The sequence below is a fragment of the Pongo pygmaeus genome, chromosome 1 (assembly GCF_028885625.2).
Source record: "Pongo pygmaeus isolate AG05252 chromosome 1, NHGRI_mPonPyg2-v2.0_pri, whole genome shotgun sequence".
Classification (NCBI taxonomy): domain Eukaryota; kingdom Metazoa; phylum Chordata; class Mammalia; order Primates; family Hominidae; genus Pongo; species Pongo pygmaeus.
In genome coordinates this window covers 190,793,988-190,812,530 of record NC_072373.2, presented here as the reverse complement: position 1 = coordinate 190,812,530, position 18,543 = coordinate 190,793,988, and the positions used below count along the sequence as shown (strand labels likewise).

Below are 18,543 nucleotides of genomic sequence, written 5' to 3'. Positions count from 1 at the left end.
TCTCTTGTTTTTTTGTCTGACTTACTGGGACAAATTCTGTCTAGATCATTGCTGTATCTCCAGTGTCTAGCACAGTACCTGGTACCCAAGAGAGACACCCAATACTTGTTCAATGAAGAGGAGAATGACCTGCCGGTCTAGTGCCCGGGGCAGTAAGCTCAGAGGTGTGGCATTCTCCAGAATGAGGACTGCCCAGTTCTAAGGCCAGGGCAGCTGCTCTAATATTTTCATCCCATAGTACAACCTCATACTCAATCACAAAGCAAACCTTTGGCCCGGCGGAGTGGCTCACGCTTGTAATCCCAGCATATTGGGAGGCCGAGGCTGGTGGATCACCTGAAGTTAGGTGTTCAAGACCAGCCTGACTAACATGGTAAAACCCCGTCTCTACTAAAAACACAAAAATTAGCCGGGTGTGGTGGCGCATGCCTTTAATCCCAGCTACTTGGGAGGCTGAGGCATGGGAACCCGGGAAACGGAGGTTGCAGTGAGCCGAGATCGCTCCATTGCACTCCAACCTGGGCAACAAGAGCGGAACTCCGTCCCAAACAAAACAAAACAAAACAAAACAAAAAAACAGAAGGCAAACCTTTTCATCTCCTTGGCCAAAGAATGCAACAGGTGGAGTGAGAACAGAGAAAAACAAGCAAGTAAACTACAATCCGCAAAATAGGAAAGGGAAAAGGAACGCAGGTAGAAAGGATTAAAGTTGGCCGGGAGCCGTGGCTCACGCCTGTAAACCCAGCACTTTGAGAGGCCGAGGCGGGTGGATCACCTGAGGTCAGGAGTTCGAGACCAGCCTGACCAACATGGTGAAACCCTGTCTTTACTAAAAATACAAAATTAACTGGGCGTGGTGGTGCACGCCTGTAATCCCAGCTACTTGGGAGGCTAAGACAGGAGAATCACTTGAACTGGGAGGCGTAAGTTGCAGTGAGCCAAGAGCATGCCATTGCAATCCAGCCTGGGCAACAAGAGCTAAATTCCTTCTTAAATAAATAAATAGCCAGGCGCGGTGGCTCACACCTGTAATCCCAGCACTTTGGAAGGCCAAGGCATGTGGATCACAAGGTCAGGAGTTCAAGACCAACCTGGGGACAACATGGTGAAACCCCGTCTCTACTAAAAATACAAAAATTAGCCACGTGTGGTGGCGGGGCGTATCCCTGTAATCCCAGCTACGCGGGAGGCAGGAGAATCACTTGAAGCCGGAAGCCGGAGGTTGCAGTAAGTCGAGATCAGCCACTGCACTCCAGCCTGGACGACAGAGCAAGACTCAGCCTCAAAAAAAAAAAAAAAAGAAAGAAAAAATAAAGAAAGGATTAAAGTTGTAGCAACCCTGAGGTTAAAATGGAGGTGGAAAAAATTAGGACCAGAGAGGACCAAAATTCCAGAGACCACACCATTTTAAGAAAGGCCTTTGGAGTCATATAGAGCTGGGTTCAAATCCCAGCTCTGCCATTTATCAGCTCTGTGAACTTCATTAACTTCACCTCTTTTTTTTTTTTTGAGACATGATCTTGCTCTGTTGCCCAGGCTGCAGTGTAGTGGTGCAATCAATCACAGCTCACTGCAGCCTTGACCTCCTGAGCTCAAACAATCCTCCCACTCAGCACCCGATCACCCTGCCCCAGCTGGGACTGCAGACCCCTACCACCACGCCCACTATTTTTTTTTTCTTTTTGAGAGATGAGGTCTTGCTATGTTGCCCAGGCTGGTGACCGACTCCTGGGCTCAAGTGATCCTCCTGCCTGGGCCTGCTAAACTGCTGGGATTACAGAAGTGAGCCAGCACTTCTGGCCTAACTTTACCTCTTAACCTCAGTGTTCTTATCTTTAAATTCCTCTCAAGATTGCCATGAGGAAAAAATGAAGTAATATCTGAAGAGTGCCTGCTACAATGCCCTGGCACATAACACCCACTATTTGTTGAACACTTGGTGTTATTATAATGGTAACACCCCATCTGCCTCTCTAAAGAGGTAAAAGCAGCAGCCTAAGGGCAGAGAAATTTTCAGTAATGTGTAAAGGTGCCTAAATACCTATTCTACTAACCCCTTGTTAGCCAATTTAAGAGTTCTAGGCCAGGCGCGGTGGCTCACGCCTGTAATCCCAGCACTTTGGGAGGCCGAGGCGGGCGGATCACAAGGTCAGGAGATCGAGACCATCCTGGCTAACAAGGTGAAACCCCGTCTCTACTAAAAAAATAGAAAAAACTAGCCGGGCTTGGCAGCGTGCACCTATAGTCCCAGCTACTCAGGAGGCTGAGGCAGGAGGATGGCGTGAACCCGGGAGGCTCAGCTTGCAGTGAGCTGAGATCACACCACTGCACTCCAGCCTGGGCGACAGAGCAAGACTCTGTCTCAAAAAAAAAAAAAAAAAAAAAAAAAAAAAAAAAGAGTTATAATTGCTTTATCACTGAGATTGGCTCTAACTCTCAGGTCATATCACCAGGATCCCCTGGGCCAAAGGAGTGACCCCTGCAAGTTTCAAGCATTTGACAGACCTGCTGGAATGACTGCTAATACATTTATCAATCACTTGAATCCCCATTGGCATAATGACCACTCTTGCAGATCCAGCCTAAACCTTGTTGCCATGTACATTGTTTGGAGAATACCAGTTCCCAGTTCTGGGTCCCCTGTCCCTCCTTTTCTCAATCCAGCCTGCTTTGATCAAAAGCCCTGTTCTCTCTAATTTGTAGTACCCGCCTGGGGCTGGGTTTAAAATGGAGATGCATGGCCACATATTGGCAGACACTCTCACATGATGGTTGTTAACTGTAGAACCTTTGCCTAGAGACTTTCAGAGGGTACAGTTACCATGACAACCACCAGAAAGATGGCAGGCCAGAGAAATGATGCAATTAGAGGAAAAGGGAGGCTGATTTCATGATGACAATCTGACCATGACAGAGTATGCTCACTCACAGATGGGATAGCACTGTCCAAGTCATGAACCAGGTGACTATTACTAGAAAGAGAAAAAAAGATGGGGGTGGAATTTACCACCAAGAGACCAGAAGATGAAGAGACTCGTTACCAAGGCAACTAGGGAGAAAGGAATGGAAAAATGGAGCTTCACCATAGCAGCAGAAAATTGCTTCTAGCCAAGCAACACAGGACTGTTGCTATAGAAACAAAGAGAACAGGGATCCTGTAGACCATGGGGAGAATTATCACCAAAATGCTGAGCAGGAAAGACTCCTAAATCAGAATGGAGCCTGTGGTCCAAAACAAATGAGAAGTGAAAAAAAAAAAAAAAAGTACCATTCCATTCATCGTAATTCTATTAGTCCTACCAAAAGAGAATGGGAACATATTTTTTAAAATACCTTAGGCTATTTTGTCTGTAGCTTTGTTTGTCTCCCTAGTGATCTTCTGAACTCTAAATTGTACTAAAAATAGGTCCTGAAAGATATTCTGTAACTTGAAATCCTAATTGGAGACATTAGGTTCAAGGGAAAATTGGGGAATTGAAGTCTATGACCAAGAGATAATAAGTATTTCTTTAAAAAACTACATAAAACCCTCTAATGGGAAGCTTTTCAGGGTAAAAAAAGAGACAAAAGAAGGCAATAGGGAGTCAGGGAAGCTAGTTGTACTCATGCCTAGGTATTGGCTCTGACTCCCCTCCCCTTTCTGTGAGGCCAGAGGGGAAGTAGCTCACTGTGTTCTGGAAGGGAGGCTCAAAAAGAAAGAGAGTCTCTCACTTAAAATGTATGTATATGTCTAGAGGTGATGGATGCAGAATCCCATCTCCAACATGCTCCACGCATTACAGATTATTATGGGCAAAGAAATCCTGGTTTTAAAGGCAAACATGCCAGGATAAGTTCAGTCTGGAAAAGCATATCTAAAATGCAGAAATGAGGTACCAGGGATACTCAAATTACTTGGAGAATAATAATTCCCTGCCTGCCCTACTGAAAGCCCACAGTCAGTCATTTAATTCTCATCCCCACTGTGTGTAAGTTATACCCTAAGGGCAGATATATAGTTAGGATTTCTGCACCTACCTCATCTTCTTTAGGAAATTGAAAGCAATACATAGGGTGGGATGGGCACAGAAAGATGGCAGAAAAGGAGAATGTGGGGGGTGCAAAAAGATACGGAGGAAAATCTCAGTGATGACCCATGAGTGTTTATTCAGTAGTATTTCCTATCCTCTGTATACTTTAAATAACTCATTCAAAATCTCTTTTAAAAAGAAAGAAATTTGGCTGGGTAAGGTGGCTTACGCCTATAATCCCAGCATTTTGGGAGGCCGAGGTGGGCAGATCACCTGAGGTCAGGAGTTCGAGACCAGCCTCAACATTGAGAAACCCCGTCTCTACTAAAAATACAAAATTAGCCGGGCGTGGTGGTGCATGCCTGTAATCCCAGCTACTTGGGAGGCTGAGGCAGGAGAATTGCTCGAACCTGGGAGGCAGAGGTTGCGGTGAGCTGAGATCACGCCATTGCACTCCAGCCTGGGCAACAAGAGTGAAACTCCATCTCAAAAAATAAAAGAAAGAAATTTACAGGGAGAAGGCAAAAGATGAAGCCATTACAGTAAAAGGGCCATTTATAGCAGATCATCCAAAAGGTTCCAGATGGAATTTTAGAGTATGTGGTGACATTTAGGACAGAAAAACGAACATGCTATGGGAGGCCTGAAGCATCTTTCTCCAAGGTAAGGAAGAAAGTTGGGTCAAAGACCAACACTAGCTTTTTAAAAAATTGATTTATACAAGTTTATAATAGAGATGAAGTTTTGCCATGTTGGCCAGGCTGGTCTCGAACTCCTGGCCTCAACTAATCTGCCCACCTCAGACTCACAAAGAGCTAGGATTACAGGTGTAAGCCACGGCACCCAGCCAACACTAGCTTTTTGGTACAACCTAAGATGACTTTGCAGCCCAATCTTCACGCTAATTAGCTACCCCAAATAAAAAATATTTTCTGTGGGAGATATTTTATGATGAATGTTATTCCTATATTAGATTCCTAGGCTTGTCATAAATTACTACAAACTGGGCGGCTTAAAACAAGGGAAATTGGCAGGGCATGGTGGCTCACCCCTGTAATTCCAGCACTTTGGGAGGCCAAGGCAGGAGGCCAGGAATTCGATACCAGACTGGCCAACATGGCGAAACTCCATCTCTACTAAAAATACAAAAATTAGCCAGGCGTGGTGGAGCACTCCTATAGCCCCATCTACTCCATCAGGGGCAGGGATGAGGCATGAGAATCACTTGAACCGGGGAGGCAGAGGTTGCAGTGAGCAGAGATTGCACTACTATACTCCAGCCTGGGCAACAAGCTGTTTTTTTTTTTTTTTTTTTAAATCTCAAAAACAAACAAACAAAAACAAAGGGAAATTTATTTTCTCGTGGTTCTGGAGGCTAGAAGTCTGAAATCAAGGTGTCCACAGGGCCATGCCCCCATGCTTCCCTTTAGGGAAGAATCCCTTCCTTCCTTCTCTAGTTTCTGGTGGTTGCCAGCAATCTTTCATTGTTCTTTAGGATTACAGGCTTGCGCCACCACACCTGGCTAATTTTTGTATTTTTAGTAGAGATGGGGTTTCACCATGGTGGCCAGGCTGGTCTCGAACTCCTGACCTCATGATCCACCCGCCTGGGCCTCCCAAAGTGCTGGGATTACAGGCATGAGCCACCGCGCCCGGTTTCATTTTTTTTTTTAATTTTAAGAGACAGAGTCTCACTATGTTGCCCAGGCTGGTCTCAAATGCCTGGCCCCAAGTGATCCTCCAGCCTCAGCCTCCCAGTGTCAAGATAACAGCTTTTTAGGACTGGGCACGGTAGCTAACGCCTGTAATTCCAGCACTTTGGGAGGCCGAGGTGGGTGGATCACCTGAGGTCATGAGTTCGAGACCAGCCTGGCCAACATGGTAAAACCCCATCTCTACTAAAAACACAAAAATTAGCTGGCCATGGTGGTGGGCGTCTGTAATCCCAGCTACTTGGGAGGCTGAGGCAGGAGAATCACTTGAACCTGGGAGGCGGAGGTTGCAGTGAGCCGAGATTGTGCCACTGCACTCCAGCCTGGGTGACAGAGCAAGACTCCGTCTCAAAAAATAAATAAATAAATAAATAAATAATAACAGCTTTTTAATTTATTTATTTTTCTTTTGCAGAGACAGGGTCTTACTATGTTGCCCAACCTGATCTTGAACTCCTGGCCTCAAGTGATCCTTCTGCCTCAGCCTCCCAAAGTGCTGGGATTATAGGCATGAACCACTTTACCCTGCCATCTTTATATCCTGATGAGTCTCAAACCTGTATCTTCCATTCAAATCCCTTTCTAAAGCCTCAGTATCACATTTTCAACTTGCTGGGTACTTCATTTTGGATGACCCCATCACTTTAATTTCATCATGTCCCAAACCACAATCAGTTTCTTCCCCTGACTTCCCTATTTCAAAGAGGATGTTTGCTCTTGAAAGGATCCCCTTAGAAATCTAGTGCAATCCTCCTTATTTTGTAAAAATGAGACTACCCAGCCAGCAAATCAGACCAGATTTCTCCCCTGTCCCCAGATTTGACACAACCTTCTTAACTGCTCTTCCCCAAAGCTATTCTCTTAGCCTAGAACATCCTTCTTTTCACTTAGCCAAATACTACCTGTACTTCTAGTTTTGGTTAATGTTACAATTTCCAACAAAAACTTTCACGATGACTCCAAACAAAAGGTTCTCTTCCCCTTCTGAGGTTCATAGCACTTCTTTGAGACACATATTGCCTTAGTTTGTGATCATGTTTGTTATCTTTTTGTTATTATTATATTACTTCAGACCAGAATATTTTCTGATTGTGTTTCCATGCTCATAAACTTCCAGAAGGAAGGAACCATACCTTCATGTATCATTGCAAACATATTGCTGTCACTATGTAGCTGGCACTGTTCTAAGAACTTTACATGTAACAACTCCTTTAATCTTCACAACAGTCCTGTGACATAGATATCATTATTATCTCCATTTTACAGAAGAAGGATACTTGTAGGACTCAGAGAGGTTGAGTGATTGGCCCAACATCACACAGGTAGTAACCCCAAGTCCTTGTTTTTTGTTGTTATTGTTGTTTTAGAGATAGGGTCTCACTCTGTCACTCAGGCTGGAGTGAAATGGCACAATTATAGCTCACTGCAGCCTCCTCAAACTCCTGGGCTCAAGTGATCCTCCCACCTCAGCATCAGCTTCTGGAGTAGCTGGGACTACAGGCACAGGCCCTCTTGCCAGCATTTTTTTTTAAATTTCTTAGTAGAAATGGGATTTTGCTATGTTGCCCAGGCTGGTCTCAAGCTCCTGAACTCATGTGATCCTCCCACCTCTGCCTCCCAAAGTGCTGGGATTACAGTCATAAGCCACTGTGCCTGGCCCCAAGTTCTTAACCATGGCATCTACACCACCTTCTGTGAATACTTTTTATCTTTGCAAAACCTGGGCACTAACCCCTTATATCAATGTTTTTTTAAGTGTGGCCTCAGGAATTCACCTCCCTCCTTGCTTGTTAGCAATGCAGATTTCTGGCCCTGACCTAGGGTGGGTAAATTCTTTTTTTTTTTTTTTTTTTTTTTTTAGACAGAGTCTCGCTCTCTCTCCCAGTCTGGAGTGCAGTGGCACAATCTCGGCTCACTGCAAGCTCCACCTCCCGGGTTCACGCCATTCTCCTGCCTCAGCCTCCCGAAGAGCTGGGACTACAGGCGCACGCCACCACACCTGGCTAATTTTTTGTATTTTTAGTAGAGACAGGGTTTCACCGTGTTAGCCAGGATGGTCTCGACCTCCTGACCTTGTGGTCCACCCGCCTTGGTCCCCCAAAGTGCTGGGATTATAGGCGTGAGCCACCATGCCCAGCCGATTCTTTTTTTTTTTTTTTGAGACCAAGTCTCACTCTGTCGCCCAAGCTGGAGTGCAATGGCACGATCTCAGCTTGCTGCAACCTCCGCCTCCCAGGTTCAAGTGATTCTCCTGCCTCAGCCTCCTGAATAGCTAGGATTACAGGTGCACGCCATCATGCCTTGCTAATTTTTGTTTTTAGTAGAGACGGGGTTTCACCATGTTGGTCAGGCTGGTCTCAAACTCCTGACCTCATGATCCACCCGCCTCAGCCTCCCAAAGTGCTGGGATTGTAGGCGTGAGCCACTGCGCCTGGCCGGGTGCGTAGATTCTTAAGACACACTCAGGTTTGAGAATCACTGTCTTAATAACATAGGCATTAATGACTAAATGGAGTCAGTTGACTCTAGCTCAGTTTAAAGGCACCACAGTGCCCAGTAAGGAAAAGTAGAGGGTTTGTATGTGCAATGGCTTTGCTGATGCACAACCTCTGCTGGCCATGGGCTGTGAATGCTGTGAACCAGTCTGAGGCTCCAGTCTTTGCCCTCCCTCCTCCGCTGCCTATTTCAAGCTCCCCAAACCTGGCTATTTCTTTCCTAATAATTTACCACCTCTTGAAGCATCAATATGTGCACTCTGGGAAGATTTATTATTTTACCAATTCCTTCTATCATCTTTCAAATATGACTAATCTATATTCTAGGTGTGGCTTGTTAACATGGTTTAAATAATGCTAATCATTTACTGAGCACTTACTATTGCCCTGACTACCCAATGAAGTGCATGCTATTATTTCTATCTATTTTATAGATAAGAAAACTAGGGTTAGGAAAGGTTAATAATTTGCCCAAGGTCAAGAAAATGCTAGAAAATGCAGGGCCAAGATTTGGAACTGAGACCTGTTGGGTGTGGGTGACCACTTAATCATACTGCTTCCCACAAGTTTAAAAGAAATCCATTATTTACTGGGCACCTACTGGACCCTTGGCACTGAGCCTAATCATTTAATAACACACCTGATTAGAGACTTTTTAAAAAAAAATTTACATTTGCTTGCCAAGAGAATGGTAACATTAATACAGTTGCTCCCTTTGGCCAGGAGTGTAAATAAACAGACATTAACAAAAGCCGCCCACTGGGCTTACAGTAGAAATGCCCACACAGCAACCAACAGAACTCTAGCTGACACATTTGGACACCTCCTCCTTCCCCCTTCCCAGTCACCCGGTCGTCAATCACCTCCCAGCTGGTTATCTTATCCTTAAAAAGAAACCTCTCTCACACTCCCTCCTATCACTTATCACAGATCAGCAAAGCCATCCCCATCCTCTTTTTCCCCTTTTAAAGTTAATATTCTGGAATATCCTGACCTCGGGAGCACTGTAGACAAATTCAGCACATCTAAGATAGTTCAACCTGTCTCAGTTCCACAAAATAACTGCCAACAGAGGCAGAAGTTAAACATACACTTTAGCCTTTTATTGTCTAACAGAGATGATGTCCTTCTCTCTTTGCTACACCAAGTGTGGCTTCTGGGTCACCCCGTATTATCTATGTCCTGAGTTGGTAGTGTGATCCCTTAGGTGCATTATTCAGAGGCAAACCTAATTTGTAGAAATTGTCCTCTGAAATCCAGGAATAAACTCCTGACTATTTTCAGACAAAGATAGAGGTAGGAGTCTGTAGAAATGAGCTAGGAAGGAGCTTAAAATACTTCGCATTCCAGAAACACCCTCCCTTCCCCCAGGAGATGGCTTTATTCCCACTCCTTTCTCAGCAGAGTTGACTCAAAAGAGCTGAAGCTTGGAGTCAGGCAGCTGGTACTAGGTGTGTGGGCTTAGGCAAATGACTTAAATGTCTCTGAGCTTCAGTTGGCTTTTCTGTGAAATGGAGCTGACAGCATCCTGCTCTCCAAGTTATTGTAAGAATTAAGATATGCAAAACTACTAACATTCACGCCTGTACCCATGGGTCCATACTATTGTACGAAGTGCTTTCAAAAATTTTTATTGAATTATTTCGAGGTCCAGTAAAGGGAGATACGTTCTACAAACCAGACCCTTGACTAATGGCCTCAAAAAAGGAAGAAAAATACACTGGGAGTTTTAAGTAAAGAGTTCCAATAATCCATGTCAGTTTTACCAAACAGCTTCTTAGGTTCTAAGTGTGTTACCTATGTGCAGTGGGGGACAAGTGGAAAAAGCTTACCTGATAGGAGACTGGGCTTGGAATCCTGATTTTGCTATGTGACTTTGAGCAAGAAAACCCTCTGGGCTCCAGTACCATCAGGCAGATATCGCTTACTTACCAGGTTGGAGGGTCACAAGAGGGTCATTTTGTAAATGTGAGGAATTAAGAGGAGCTTTTTGACCCTACTGAGGCTCCATAGAAATCCGGGTGGGCAATACCAACCCAAGTCCCATCTGTAAGGAGGAGTTAGTGGAGGCTTCTTTCACCATGATGCTCATGGCCATCCTGAACAGCAACTGATTTCTTTTCAGTCCCAGATGGGGCCCCTTTGCAGCAAGACTATCCCACCCAGCACACATATGCCTCAGAGTTGCTGGTCATGGGACATTTGCTCCATTTCATCCCAATAAGTGGCAGGCACAATAGCCCCAAAGAGAGAGAGTTCCAACAGGCAGTTAAATGACGGAATTCCACGTTTACCTTCTCCACATACCCCATGCTAACAAACAAGCTGATCATCATAATGTAGTGACTAAGACCTCTTGCTCTGGAGATAGGCAGATCTGGTTTCAAATCACAACTGAATTATAAGCTTGTGAATTTGCATAGCTTTGTTTACTCTTAGAACCTCAGTTTCTTCATCTGTAGCCCTGACACATGGTTGATATGGCAGAGTGTTAGACATAAGGAGTGCCCTATGAGGAACAGCTATTACTGAATTCCCCTGTCTTGCATTTACAGCAAGTTTATGAGAACTATGGGAGGAAAATGAAGCTTAAACTTTCTTTCATTAATTAAGGGAGGAAGAATGTTTTTTTCTGAGACAGGGTCTGGCTCTGTTGCCCAGACTGGGGTGCAGTGGCGTGATCTTGGCTCACTGCAACCTCTGCCTCCCAGGCTCAAGCCATCCTCCCACCTCAGCCTCCCGAGTGGTTGGGACTATAGGCGTGTACCACCATGCCTGGCTAATTTTTGTATTTTTTGTAGACATGGGTTTTTGCCATGTTGCCCAGGCTGGTCTCGAACTCCTGAGCTCAAGCAGTCTGCCTGCCTCAGCCTCGCAAAGTGCTGGGATTACAGGCATAAGCCACTGCACCCAGCCAGGAGAAATAATTTTAAAACTATATTTCTGTAAGAAAAAAGTACATTGCAACATAAATTCTCAGAAAAATTTTTAAAAGACATCTTGCAGAAGGTCATCATACCACTAAGATAAGAATAACACCATCCTAAGGAGTATAAGGCTTTATAGTTTAGAAAGCAGTTTGAAGTTTACCACTTCATTTAATACCTGCAAAAATCCAGTGAAGTAGCATTTATCCCCATTTTACCGATAAGGAAACTAGGACTCAGAAAGATAAAGCTAAAGGCTGCAGAAGTGGTGGAGCCATGATTTCAAGCCTTCTAAAGTACAAATTCAGCACTCTTTGCAATTCACAAGAGAATTCCGTGTTCACTGAGTACTGAGCCTACATTGTTTCAACATGTCTGAAATGGCATTTCAGGAACCCAGAGTGGAATGACCAGGTTAGCAACATGGTTAGAGAAGTGCAGCCCTCTGGATCACTTGTGGCTACCCTGAAATAGTTTTCCGTGGTTGAGGAGGACTCAGGTGGCATAAGCTGCCCCCACTCTGACATGTTTGAGAAATCTTTTATTAGAAGATGTCCCAGAAGGCAACATTTTAAAATCAGGCAATCAGTAATCACAACTAAATACAAAATTTCAGGTGAACTTGCCTTTCAAAATAAATCAGACCCTTGCAACAGGAGAATTGCCCAAGAGATTTTTTTCTTGTACAAAAACAGTTAACACCACTTTGCAAAAGGCATACAAAAATACAATATTAAAAAAAAGACTCCCCCCAGCATAATAGCCAACAGCAGCTTATAAAACACAAGCTATTCAGTTGAGACATCAGTAACCTACACCCAAACTGTCCTCCATAGACAGCTCCAGAAGTCAGCTGGCTTTTGTAAACCATGCTCCAGAAGGGTAGAGAGGCTATTTCCAAACATCCCCTGGGGTCCTCTGAGGCCAAGAAGCAACCTCAGAAAGAAACCATTATGGACAATAGATTTGGAAGTAGCAGCTGGTTTTCCAGAGCCATATATAGTACTTACCACCCCCTACCCACCCCAACTTCCAAACCCAGAGCCAGCAGGCACCTGCTGTCCTGGGCAGAGTTCTGGAGGGGCTGCTGGTCCTTCTTCCAGGACAGGCTTAGAGGTGCCTGAGGTTACCCACATGACAACTGCTAGGCTCGGTGACTTTCCCAGACTGGAGGCTGCACGTGGATTCCACTTGGAGCTGCCGAGTCCAGCTGGGGTAAAATCCATCATGGTTGGCTAAGCCTATCTCCTGGAGGCTCCTTTAAAACCCACCAGAAGCAAGTCCACCTTCTGGAGCACTGGATGAGTCCCAACAGCTCTCCCCAAAACTTCAGAAAGGCCCAGATTCTGGGAAAGAGATCTGATTCATGGCAGGCTGGAAGGGGCCCAAGGGTGGCTGCAGAGCCAGCAAGCTCCTTGGAATTGCATGAGGAGGACAGATTTGCATGGTTCCAGAAGAACTTCAAACTCGCCGCTCAAGGACTGAGATGAGGCAGGTGGGAAAGAGGCACCAGTACAGTTCTCTCTCTGAGGTGTCTCACACCTGCCTTGAGAAAAGATTGGGCCTCAAGTGCCCCTCGGAAAGCACCTGGGCAGGGATCAAGTTCATGAGCCAGGACTCCAAGCTATCCCCAGGCCCCAGGCTAGGACCCATTTCCCTGTGTCTTGGGGAAATATTTCTGACCTGTGGGAAAGGGTGCTGTAGAGCCCATTGCATAACAAAGGCATAATGGAACAAAAAAGTCCCTTGTGAGGAAAGAAAGGTCCCTCCCTCAGAGGAGAGAGCCCAGAGGGCTCTGAGACAAAGAATCTAGAGGCCAAGCTTTTTAAATGTTCCCAGGGTCGCAGCACTGGGAGTGGGAGAAGGGGGTCAGCTAACATCATAATATATAAAGGTTTCCAACTCCTTGGCTACTGTAAAGTGTCTGACAGTGAGGTAATGGTCAATGTTGATCAAATCTGCAAGCTTGTCTTCACCCAAGACAGCTCGTGTGTCTTCTGGAAAAAGGAGCCTCAGGGAGAGCGTCCAGGCACAGCTGTCCTTGCATCACCCCAGAGACACCAGTTGGGAGCATCCTTTCCTAGCCTAAAGCTCATGCAGAGTGTGAGATTTCATGCAAGCTGGAGCCCCTGACAACATCCACCACCTGTTGCATAGCATCTGTCAGCCTTTTCTTCGGAGCTAGTGAGCTAGGCAGACCCCAAGGCTCCTCAGTCAGCTGCCTGCTGGGAAGCCAAAGGCGCCAGAGAACATACAGCACCCCCATGAGTCAGGGAAGAGGGAGAGCTGGGTTTCAAGGTTTCCAAGAATGCAAGCCTTTATTGTGTGTGCACCGGCTGCAATGCATTCTGGGATCTACTGTCCAGACTGTCCCACCATAACCAAAATGTGCAAATTACTAAAGGGGAGAGGGAGGTTAAAAAATAAACTTGTGTCTTTGTAAGATAGAACTGTCAGGCTTTTTGGTCAGTTAGTAGCCACTGAGGTATGCAATTCTTTTCTGCAATTGCTGCTGCCGGCATCGGAGTTGCCTTTTCTCTGTAGCCATCCTCTTCTCAGCCCCCACCAGGGCTTGCAAGTATTCCAAGGCCTTGCTTAGAATCACTACTTTGGGGGCCTTGGAGCAGCTGGCCAGGGTGGGCACCTGGTCCCTCAGGGCCAAGAATCGCGAACGCAGGTCATTCCGCCTCTTGCGCTCCAGGAAGTTGTGATTCTTCCTCTTGGTCACATCCTCAGTATCAGAACTGACAGGTTTGGGGTGGCAGGACTGGGCAGCCTCACTTTCTACAGGTGGGGGACTCACAATCTCTTCATCCTCCTCATCTTCCTTTTCTCCTGCAGCATCTCTCTCCAGAACCTCTTCTTGGGGACCCCTCTCTGAAGCCTCTTCTTGGGAGCAGCTTTCTGGAGGAAAACGGGCAGCATAGTTGTGCTGTTGCTGATGGATGGAGATGTGGAAATGCTTCATGCAGGGATCCAGGGGGTCTGCTCGCACCGTGATGGTGACCGGCTTCCGAATACCCAGAGACTGCCTCTTCTCTACCGTCACAACATCTATTTCTTCATTCTCTGTCCGAGAAAAGAGATCAAGAGAAGAAACACATCCCATGAGAAACACAAACATAGACCCTACAGCTTTAGCTGTCTACGCTGGTGCTTGGGAAGGTAGGTGACATTTTTCCAATTTAGATATATACAAATCGAGGTGAGCAGAAAGCTGATTCATTTGTAATGGGGTAAGGGCACAGTGAAGGAAAGGAGGGGACATTAGCAAGAAGGAAAATATTCTCCAATTTCCTTTTGCACAGCAAGGCTTAGATAAGAACAAAAGGCAGACCCAAGCCAACAGCCCCCAGTCTGCAAAGGCTCTCCCCTCCTCCACGGAGGGGATGGAGAGAAAGAGCTACCGGCCTGAGACAAAGTTTAGCTATAAAGATCTTCCCCAGTCGGGCTCTTTCATGCCCCATCAGAATTGTAAATGAGGGATCTGTGGGCAGAGCTGCCCTTTGTTCCTGCCCAGCACAGCCTGCACTTGGGGAATTGTTACTTTTCACAAGTTATAAATCCTATTATTCCCCCACCTCTCTATTCTGCCATCCCTTTCAGCTGAAGATTCAGAGAAGGGAGGGCTACAACCCATCCCTCTTCACCCACAGAGGGGAGGGAAAGGGTTTCCCTTAGGAGCATTTTGCTCCTGGGTTCAATGGGTTTCTAAAGTCATCCATCATTTATAGGCCGCCTGCCCCACCTCCTTCCCTGGACTAGAAGGTTAGATTTGTAATCATGGGTCGGCGAAGCTGCAGGAACTTCACAAAGGTACAAGCGACCACTTCCAAACTACCTGCACCAGAGGCAGAGACTGGGCAGCAGAATGTCCTCAAAACACCTGGAGACACCTGGACATGCCCTTCTCATTCACTGGCTTGAAGGTCTCTTAGGTTAACCTAACCAGGAGAGGGGCAGTTGGGAGAAAACTCTCCTCCTGCTCCACACATTTTGCGGCCTCCACACAGAAGTCCACCTTAATGGATCTCGGCCTCACAACGGAAGAGCTCCGATCTCAGCTTCTTTGCATATCAGGAAGCTTGAGCCCCTTTGTCAGGAAGGCTTCCATTGTGTGGACAATCGCATTATTTCTCCATTAATAAAACCTGACCATTCAGCCCTCCTGGCCCCAAAGCCCATGATTGGCTGATTACGCTGTGTTTGGAATGCTGTCTTACCCAGCCCCTAGCCCCTATTGGGTGAGCTCTGCTGCCAATCACTTTCCCCACCCCCCGCCTCATTGTTTGCAATCTGTTGCATTTTGTTCCAGGCCATGTGGCCTGTGAGTGAACTAGAAGCTCACAAACAGGTTCAGGTTAAAGGGTAGGTCAGAAAATGATTCAGCAGGCTTCCCTACATCCCAAACCTTTCATTTTCAGTGTTAAGCCTCGTGGCTCAGGAAGATTCTAAGAAATAATTTAAGACACCATTCTCCCTTTCAGAGAGTAGTGTCTTACTCTACCCAGACAAGGAAATGTCTTCAGCAGGACAATCGAGTCCAACCCCATCGTGTGCAAATGGCGAAACTGAGGCACAGATCAGCCAAGTCCACATATCACCTTTGTAACGTTCTGGATTTCAAACTAAAATGTCCAACTTCCAAAGCAATGCTCTTTCCACTCTACCACTCCACCAGCCGTTGTAGAGATACATCTTTATTGGTTTTTTCATCTCAATATTCTCCTTCCAGTCATTAAATTAACATAAACTCTTGATGTAGAAAGCAAGCTGGTTAAAAATGACCTTAACACAGTGGACCAGGAAAAAAAAAAAAAAAAGACTTTTAATTTTTCTTGTTATCCTATTTTTTCTCTCAAGTGTATGAAAACTTCCATACCCCATTCCCCAGTTCCCTATCAAATGGTCGTGTAAAAGTTATTCCTAAAAGCCACAGTGAGCTTTCTCGGTCCTGATTTATTTGTCACTAGCCTCAGTCTACACTCTACAAAAATACCCTCTCCAGTATTTCTCATGGGTGTGGAGGTCTAAGATGCCAGAATAAGAACAATGTAGTTTAGTGGCACAGGATGCCCCAGTCTGCCCTCAGCGAGATTTGCGCTTGCATCAAGGATGGGAGAGGAGGGCCTGGAGTTCTACGGCCTTGACCCCAGCACATAGCCCACAGATTGCCACAAAGTAGGGGCCAGTGAATATTTGTTGAATGCCAGGGAGCAGCTGACGCTGGAGATGTATTGAGGGGGAGCGAGAAGGACACTTTTCCATCTCAGGACAAACAGCAAGGCAAGGTGTAATGCTTCTAAGATAAGCTACCACAAAGACCCAAACATCAAGGAAGAGGTGCCTGGTTGGGATGGAGCATTGGGGAAGAGGGGCTGGCTAGATGGCAGAAAGCTGGAGCTGACTTGTAGTGATTGTCTATCTCTAAGCCTCAGTTTTTCCATCTGTTAATGGGGAGTGTTCATTCTTCCCTCCCTGTCTCAGGGATGCACGAGTGGTAAGTGGTGGTGGGGAGGCACAAGAAGAGGGCATTTATTACTGGCATTTTAAAGTAAAGCCAACTGGAGACCTAGGTTTTTAAAAAGATGAAGGCTTTGGCTTTGCACAAAAGGCTCTCGGCTTCTTCTCCCCCTAGGGGAGTGTGAGTTTCCTAGGGAAAGAGGCAGCAGCAAAAAAACTTCAGGCTTGGAGTGTCTTTTAAGGGACCCCCTTCCAGACTCCTTAGGACAGAAATCCCTTACAGTCCAACCCCAGTATTGTCCTCTCTAAGCGCCAACCCTCACCTCATATCCCTTGTCCCCTGGGGCTCCAATAATCATCAAAGGGACGCTGGCTCCCACGCCACTTCTCCAAACTGTTTATCAACACACCCACGTGCCAGACAGACACGGTTGGGGGCTACACGGGCAGCTTCGGCCAAAGAGAGGCGGAGATGGCCCAAGAGCTTGAGAAGAGCCAATGCCTGACCTCAGGCAGGGGCAGAGCTTTGGCCACCCATGGGGTGGCCCCCTCTTGGATAGCTCGGGGAGGTCCTTACCCGAGTCGCTTGGGCTCTCGGACCCGGAGCAGGCCTGGGTCTTGGGTTCGCCCAGCGGACAGGGGGCGGCGGGCGCCGGGTTGCCGGCTTCGAGGCTGGGAGTGCAGTCCGGGGCGGCGGACGCCTTGGGCGGGTTCCCCCGGGGCGCGCCAGCAGCGAGCCGGTCGCTCACAGCTCTCTCCAGCCGTTCCCGGGCCGAGAAGCCGCTCCACATGCAGTCACGGCGGATGATGGAGGCGTAGTTCCTGCCCCAGCCTTTCGAGTGGCCCCGGGATTCCGCTTCGTCCCCGGTGCACCCTCCGGGCCACGGCTCCAGGGGACCAATCCCGGGGGCCGGGTCCCCTGCGCCGGGACCCAAGCCCCAGGGCGGCGACGTGGGGGGCGATGGCACCAGCTCGAATTTCTTCCAGATGTCCTCGCTGGGCGCCGTGGAGCGGTAGAAATCCTCCCCGCAGTCATAGTCGTAGAAATAGTGCTGGTACGAGTCGTAGTCCATGTCCGCTCCCTGCGGGAGGGAAGGTGGGACGTGCTGACCGGGTGCCGGCCGGGCGAAGGAGGCGTCCCCGGGTCCCTTGGCACAGCCGGCTGCCGGGCTCTCGTTCCTCCCCAACCCCACCAGCTTGCAGCCTGCGCCCAGTCCTCGCGTCCCGGGAAGCCGGGCCCCGGGTCAGAGTGGTAGGGGAAGCCAATCGCAGCGCGCGGACCCGACTGTGGGCAGCGAGTTCAAAGCAAACTTTGCCAGCGCCGCCCGGAGCGCAGCTCCCAGGGCCCGGCGGGGCCGGGCGGGGGCGCGCCGTGCCCAGAAGGCAGCCTGCAGCCAGCCCGCACCGCGGGACCCGCGCCCGTGCCCTGGCCACCCGCAGCCTCACCTCGCTCCCGCCGCCCGCCACCTGGAGCGGACCGGCTCCCCGCCGGCTCGGGGCAGCCCGGCAGCCCTCACACACGCACATGCGCGCCGCCGAGAGCGCGGCCCGCACTCACGAGCGCGCCCCCCGCGCGCGCGCCCCCTCCCTCGCTCGCGCACGGCGGCCCGGGCGCTCTCGGGATCGGCGCGGGAGCGCGAGCTGCAGGCGCATTGTTTCCTGACTGCCTTATATCTCGTCGCGCGCCCGGGACGCGGGGACTGGGGGGCGGGCCCTATGGGACAAACGCCGCCCTCTCCCTGCCCGCTACGGGCAGTCGACAGGTGGGGTCGGCCCTACCTCCCGGCAGCGCTCGCCCTCTCGGTTCTATCCCCGGTAGCCCCCCAAATAAATTGCACGCTGGGGAGCGCAAACAGGAGGAGGGCTGATGCGGCCCGGCGGCCGCTTGGCTGTGCCAGCCGGCTGAGCTAAACCGTGCTCCTTGCCCACTCCGAGC

At 48.1% G+C, this 18,543-nt stretch overlaps 1 protein-coding gene across 1 annotated transcript; it reads right to left on the bottom strand.

Moving 5' to 3' along the window:
- Positions 1-11,350: 11,350 nt before the first annotated feature.
- MYCL (MYCL proto-oncogene, bHLH transcription factor) lies at positions 11,351-18,240 on the bottom strand. The gene is made up of 3 exons (XM_054493457.2): positions 18,054-18,240; positions 17,185-17,689; positions 11,351-14,213 (listed from the first exon to the last, which is right to left on the bottom strand). The coding sequence occupies exons 1-3, from the start codon at positions 18,132-18,134 to the stop codon at positions 13,615-13,617; spliced, it is 1,185 nt and encodes a 394-aa protein (XP_054349432.1). The 5' UTR covers positions 18,135-18,240; the 3' UTR covers positions 11,351-13,614.
- Between the last annotated feature and the right edge of the window lie 303 nt (positions 18,241-18,543).